Genomic DNA, 7,763 nt, shown 5'->3' with positions numbered 1-7,763 from the left:
CTGGCTGCAGTAAATGAAAAATCCTAATCCATCCAGAATCAAAGGTGGAAGAATAGTCTCCACCTCCTGATGTAAGGTACTGTGCACATTGCCAAAGATGTGGCTACCGAGAAAGACCGGCATTTGGGGCCGTCTCTGCAAACATTCTACCATGGCTGTTAATTTCAATTCAGTAGGTTTCATTTCCACTTCCACCTTCAGCAGTGCAATGATCTGACAAGAGAGTGAGAATTAATTAGGTGTCTAATGATCAGTTATGGAAATTCTACTCCAGATGGTCAAGGTTTCCTCCAAATGTAAGTTTCCTCCTCACCACTTGCCTATAGATCAACATTCTTAGCAAAAGAAAAGGACAAAGAAACTAAGGTTTTCTTTCCAGTTGCCTCAGACAGACTGGGGACCCTGTATCTAACTCGTTGATTAATGGAGTTAGCAACTGTTGTATCACTGATGCTATTTTCATGGCATCCTTCTGTAGATACTGTTTTTCTATTGATTGACCTTCCCATTGACATACTCATAAAGGTTTTCATCCTGGTACTCTTTGTTTGTTTGTTTATTGGGAGGGTTCCATTGGGAGGAGGTTACATTGGAAATGCAAACAAAAGACAGAGACATTGGAACATATTTTCTTCGTTTATCCAGCTCTATTGAAATTTCATTGACAAATAAAATTATGGAAGTTTAAGCATACAACTTGGTGATTTCACATATTTATATGTTGTGAAATAATCATCACAATAGGTTAGTGAATACATCCATCACTTCACATAGTTACCATTTCTTTTTGTTGGAACAACATTTACTATGTACTCTGTCAGCAACATTCAAATATACAACACAATATAGTTAAGTATAATGACCACGTCGTACATTAAGTTCCCAGAACTTACTCATCTTATAACAGACAGTTTTTAGGCTTCCACTAGCACCTTCTCATTTCCCCAAACCCTAGCCACTGGCAAACATCAACCCACTCTCTGTTTCTATGGTTCAGATTTTTATATCTCACATATAAATGAGATCATAAAGTATTTGTCTTTCTCTGTCTGATTCTTCTACTTAGCATAATGCCCCCAGGGTGCATCCGTCTTTGAGCAAAGGAAAGCATGTCTTCCTTTTTAATTGGTGAATTCCACTGTATAGATGTCATCACTGTTAATTCATCTGTCAACGGATGCTGGGCTGTTTCCATGTCTTGGCTATTGTGAATCATGCTGCAGTACAGATATCTGAGATGCTGACGAGTACGTGGGAATTAAACCATGCACTCGTGAATGACTCACGTGTGAAAGAAAAAGATCAAAAGCAAATTTAAAATCTTAAATCAAAGGAAAATGTTAACGTAGCATATCACAACTTGTGGGATGTTACAAAAGCAGTTCCCAGAGGGAAGTTTATAGTAACAAGTGCCTACGTTAAGAAAAAAACGACCTTAAGGAAATAACCTAACTTTATCTTTGAAAGACCCAGGAAAAGAAGCGCCAACTAAGTCCAAAGCAGCGGAGGAAAAGAAATAACAGATACCAGAGCAGACATAGATGATACATAGACCAGAAAACCAGTAGAAAAGATTAATAAAATGAGGAGCCAATTTTTTGAAAAGCTAGGCAAAATTGACAAGCCTTTAGTTTGACCAAAAAGGGGGGGGGGGTGGGCAGGGAGAAGACCCAAATAAATCAAATCAATAGCAAATGGTGATGCTTTACAATCAAAACCACAGAAATAGAAAGAATCATGGGAGACCACCGTGAACTATCTCACAGCAACAAATTGGGCAACCTACAAGAAATAGATAAATCCCTAGAAATGTACAATGTAACAACAGAATCAGGAATAAATAGTAAATGTGAAGAGACCAATAATAAGTAGGGATATTAAATTGGTAATCAAAAATCTTCCGGCAAAAAAAAAGCCCAGAATCAGAGAGCGTCACAGGTGAGTTCTACTAATCATATAAAGAAGAATTAATGATAAGTCTTCTCAAACTCTTCCAGAAACTTCGAGAGGAAGACAAATTTTCAACCTCATTTTCCAAGGCTGGCATTACCCTATACCAAAGGTAGAAAAGGTCAGTACAAAAAAAGAAAAATATAGACCAGTATCCCTGCTGAACACACACACAAAATTTTTCAAAAATATCAGGAAACTGAATCAAACAACACATTAAACGAATTATACACCATGATCAAGTGGGATTTATCCCTGGCATACGAGGATGGTTCAGCACAAGCAAATCAATAAAGGTGATACACCGCATTAATAGAATGAAATATAACAATCATATCATCTCAATACATGCAAAAAGCTTTTGACAAAATACAACATTCTTTCACGATTATAAAAAAAAAATCTTCAACAAACTGGGTATAGGGGGAACATACCTCAACATGAAAGAAAAAGGCTGTATATGACAAACCCACAATAACACTGTACTCAATCATGGAAAGGTTAGAAAACTTCTCTTCCGAGATCATCAGCAACACAACGGTGTCCACCTCGCTAAAGCATTCAGGCAAGTTAAAAAAAAAATGCATCCTGATGTTTTCCTTAGAAAAGTGTCTATTCATGTCATCTGCTCATTTCTTCATTGGATTCTAAATCGGAAAGAAAGAAGTAAAATTGTCTTGATTTATAGATGATATGAACTGAATATAGAAATCCTTTAGATTCAACCCTTAAGAACACACTCACCATGATGAGCACCAAGTAACATGTAGAATTGCTGAATCACTATGCTGTACTGAACTACATTGTTCTGTGTGTTGATTTTCTCCCCTGCACCAATACAACTTTATTGAATTGAAAATTACACATGTGGTACACCTTTTGCAGACATGGCCCCAAATACCACTTATCCCTGTATCCATGTACTTTGCAATGTGACTGGGAAGCTCCTCCCATTTCTCCACCTTTGAATCTGGGTTGAATTTAGTATTTTATTTGCCTTGGCTAATACTATCTGGTAAAAATGACAACGTGCCTCAAGGGTCTTTGGCGTGTTTCTGCTGCTCTCTTGGAACCCTGCCTCTGCCATTGAAACAAGTCCAAGCAAGCCTACTGTAGGAGGAGAAATCACGTGGAGCAGAGCCGAGTTGCTCTAAGGATGGTCAACCTAGCCTAGCCTATCACCAGCAAGTTCCCAGATGTGAGAATGCAGCCAGGATTAACAGAGCACTTCCAGTAGACCCACAGCTGACCACAACCTCATGAGGAGACCAACAGAGAGAGGAAGACTTCCCAAACATAGATTCCCATGTGATCGTTGGAGATAGAATGTGTTATGCTAACCGAAATGAGTCGATCAGAGAGAGAGAAATATCATATGAGTTCACTGATACGTGGAATGTAACAATCCAAATAGATGAACATATGGGGGGAGAGAAGAGTGGGAAAAAAGCCACAAGATGCTTTTAATGATAGAGAAGAAAGTGTAGGTTGATGGAGGGAGGTGGGTGTGTGATGGGCTAGATGGGTGATGGGCACTAAGGAGTACATTTGTTGTGATGAGCACTGGGTGTTGTGTGTAAGTGATGAATCACTAAATTCTTCTTCTAAAACCAATAGCACACCACATATTAACTAATTAAAATATAAATTTTTAAAAATTTAGAAAGCATTATCTTAAATCATTTATCTTTGGCAAAGCTTGTTACGCACCAATAGCTTACTGATACAATAACCAATATGAAAAAATCTGAGACAATTAAGAATAATCTACTGCTTTTTATTTTTGGCATTTGTTCTGATATTTTAAGACGGCATTATAATGACCTGGTTATTCACATTTATTTCAGATCAATGTACTAAAAAGTGACTACCATTCAGGTTCTCTTCTAGGTAACTGGTAGAGATTGGAAAGACCTATATGTTTTTTGTGTGGATAATCTGTGGGACTCTTGGTCACAAGACTCCATACCCAGAGCATTACTGGGCAGGAATTCAAGCTCCTGTCCACGTCATCCTCTGATTATGAGGATTGAAGAGAGTTTAGAGCATAAAAAAGGTAAAGAAATTAATCCCAGAGAGAATACACATATGGTTCACTCACTCACACTATAATTTTTATGACAGCATTTTTAAAGATGAGATATTAAGTTTAGGACAATGGAGGAAACAATACTTGTAGGCAACACTGGAAATTTTCAAGTAGAAACAACAAAAGCATCCAATTAAATAATATAAAATCTGCCACTAAATTCTTCACTCCAATTAATAAAACCCTTTAAACGTGGACACCAAATATCTCACACCTCAATAAGTGGATATACATCGTCAAAAACAGATTTTGTGCAATAAAATACGGCGTGATTGAAAATTTTATGTCATCATTTTTTCAGGTCTTCTCGGATACTAACCCCATATTAGTCACTTGGTTTATGCAAATTTGTCTTTCTGTACTTTACACTTGGAGCAGAGCATGTTTTTCATAAGGAATTTTTGCCTTACTATTCTGTGCCAGGGATACTGTGGATGCTGAGCTGATAAGAGAGAGAACAGGATCCTAACGAGGATCCTAAAACCCCATGACTAACTACAAAACAAACTAATATGTTAAAGTCTACATTATCAGGAAAAGCATTCAAGGTAGTCATGTAGACAGGAATATGCAGTCACAGAATTTCCTCTTCAGTAAAATTATATAAATGGCCTCAGTTGCCAAATATAGTTTATTCCATAAAACTGGTACAGTTCATCACTATGTGAGGCAAACGGGAATCTCCAAACTGTTTCTGATTCAAGGTTGGACTAACTTTGGAAAGCAAGAAAACAGAAAAAAAGGAAAAACTGTTGGGTACCAGAAGGAGCATAAAGTTAAACAAAGGGACTTATTTAAATTTAATAAAGCTGTCAAACTTTGGAAAAATTGAAATTCCAGGATATGAATAGAGGGATTAAGTTCTTCCATGATCCGATTAAAGGATCACAATCTCTGGCTGTTAAGCTTTGAGCCAGCAGTCACAGGTACTTCTGGGAAAATGGCCCTTCTATGGCTTCCCTCTGAAAAATACATTTAGAGCCTCCTTTATGTCTCTGTTCCTCAGGCTGTAGATGAAGGGGTTCAGCATGGGCGTGACCACTGTGTACATCACTTAGGATATTGCACTTGAGTGGGAGCTCTGGGTAGCAGCAGAGCTGAGGTACACTTCCAGGCCCTTACAATAAAATAAGGAGACAACTGAGAGGTGAGATGCACAGGTGGAAAATGCCTTATACTTGCCCAGAGCTGATGAGATCCCACGTATGGAGGAAACTATCTTAGAATAAGAGTACAGGACCCCAGCCAGGGGAGCACCACCCAACAGCACAGCTGCAAGATATATCACCGTGTCATGAAGAAAGGTGTCAGAGCAGGCAAGTTGGATCATCTGATTGAGCTCACAGAAAAAGCGGGGGATTTGCATGCCTGTCCAGAAGGACAGCTGCAACACCATTAAGGTTTGTATCAAGGAATGCAGGATGTTCATGATCCAGGACACCAGAACCAGCAGTCCACAGAGCCAGGGGTTCATGGTGACTGGGTAGTGTAACGGGTGACAGATGACCACAAAGCTGTCATAAGTCGTCAGTCAGGAGGAAGTTGTCTAAACCTACAAAGAGTATGAAAAAGTACATGTGCATGACACAGCTTTCATAAGTTATGACTTTTACGACTTTTCTGTGTTTGTACATTCCCATCTGGGGGACCGTGGTGAAGGCGACATAGATGTTTATGAAGGACAGGTGGTCGAGGAAGAAGTACGTGGGCGTGTGGAGGTGGGAGTCAGACTTTACAGCCAGGATGATGAACAGATTCCCAAGTATGGTGACCAGGTACATGGACAGGAACAGCCCAAAGAGGAAGGGTTGCAATTCTGGTTCCTCCAAAGATCCCAGAAGAAGAAATTTTGAACTTCGTGTATCATTGCCTAGTTCCATGTAGTCGATGTGACTATCAAAATAAGAGAAAAAAAGCATGACACGATCATGCATTGCTAATCTGGCAGATACATCATTGTTTATATTTTGCAGTCAGGAAATTAATTTTTACATTTGTAAATGGAGCATGTTAAAAACACTAAAATCTAGGAATAGAAGGAAACTATCTCAACATAAAGCCCTGTATGAAAACCCCACAGCAAACACGTGCTCAAGGGTGATACAGTGAGCATTTTCCTGTATGATCAGAAGCAAGGAAAGGATGCCCACGTTCACAACTTCTACTCAACACTGGAAGTTCTAGCCAGAGCAATTAAAGAAAGAAAAGGAAAGAAAAGGTATCCAAAATAGTTAGAAAGAAATAAAGTTATGCGTGTAGATGATGTGATCTTGTATGTAGAAAATCCTGAAGATAACACCAAAAAACTAGTACCTCCAATAAATTAATTCAGCCAAGAAACTGGATACACAGCCAACCCTCAAAAAATCAATTGCATATTTACATACAAAGAATGAATGATCTGAAAAGGAAATAAAACAATTCCCTTTGTGTGACACCCCAAAGAAGAAGACTATCGCCTCACACCAGTCAGAATGGCTAGTATAACGAGACAAGACACAAATGTTGGTGAGGATCTGGAGAAGAGGGAACACTCATCCACGTTGGTGGGAATGCTAACTGGTGCGGCCACTGTAGAAAACAGTATGGAGGCTCCTCAAAGCAATTACATGATCAGGTAATTCTGTTGCTGGATATTTACCCAAAGACAACAAAAACACCAATTCGAAAATATATACGCACCCCGTGTTTATTACACCATTGTTTACAGTAGCCACTCTTTGGAAGCGTCCAGTGACAGATGAATGTGTAAAGTAGATTGGCATATATTTGTATATTTATATACAAAAAATTGAATATCACTCATCTGTAAAAAGAAATGAGACGATGCCATTTGCAACAACACGGATGGAGAGTATAGGGTGCTATACTGAGTGAAATAACATAGCAGGATTCTCGCACAGAGAGTCGTGACTCCGAGGCTTTTCTTTCCAGGAGGCAACTCGATTCCAGCCGGCACTGCTCAGTTGGGTTTGTACCCAAAGAACTGAGCCCCAAACGTCCTGTAGCATAGTTTTTTTTTTAATATATTTTTATTTCTTTGTCTCCTGTATATGGTAACATACAAAAACATATAGTCTGATCAAGTAGTCTCAGTTCACAAGGTCATGAGGGATATTGTTACGTAGGCACATGGCCAGGCTATCTTGTTTTTTTCCTTTTCTCTCTTTTTCTTCTCTCCTTAGGGAGGGGACCCTACCACATCCCCCCCCTTTGATGCTCAGACCCCCCCTATTTTGGGACAAAGAGCATCATCTTGGTTTACAGGTTAATATTTTTATAACAGTATTACATGAGTGGCCGTCCTTTCTAAATCATGGCCTCAATGACACTGGAGGCAGACCGTACAACCAGGGGAGCTAAGCATCCAGGGGTAAGCATCCGTACAACCAGGGGTAAGATTAAGCATTCTCCCAAAATTAGGAGGATAATTCCCACGAGGGTTTTGAATACACTGAGAGTTGAAAAACATCCTCCAAATAACTCCCCGGGGTCCCAACTTTTCCGGAGTCTGGACAGGGACATTAGCAATGTTTTTATTTGATCTGTGATCTCCTCTATGACTTTTCCCTCATCTATCTGTAGGCAGCAGTTGCTAAGGTTAAATCTTCCACAGACATCTCTCTCAGAAGCAAGCAGGTAATCTAAGGCCATGTGATTTTGATAAGGGCATTGGGCATTTTGGTTTGTTGCTTAGCTAGTAAGTTAAGAGCTCTGGAAGTTT

At 39.2% G+C, this 7,763-nt stretch overlaps 1 protein-coding gene across 1 annotated transcript; it reads right to left on the bottom strand.

Moving 5' to 3' along the window:
* Positions 1-4,988: 4,988 nt before the first annotated feature.
* Positions 4,989-5,919, bottom strand: LOC115527819 (olfactory receptor-like protein OLF4). The gene is given in 2 exon segments (XM_030335642.1): positions 4,989-5,568; positions 5,570-5,919. Coding segments are annotated over 2 exon segments (930 nt in total).
* Between the last annotated feature and the right edge of the window lie 1,844 nt (positions 5,920-7,763).

This window comes from Lynx canadensis, chromosome A2 (assembly GCF_007474595.2).
Source record: "Lynx canadensis isolate LIC74 chromosome A2, mLynCan4.pri.v2, whole genome shotgun sequence".
Classification (NCBI taxonomy): Eukaryota; Metazoa; Chordata; class Mammalia; order Carnivora; family Felidae; genus Lynx; species Lynx canadensis.
The sequence above is the reverse complement of the archived record's forward strand: the minus strand, read 5'-3'. Positions and strand labels throughout refer to the sequence as shown.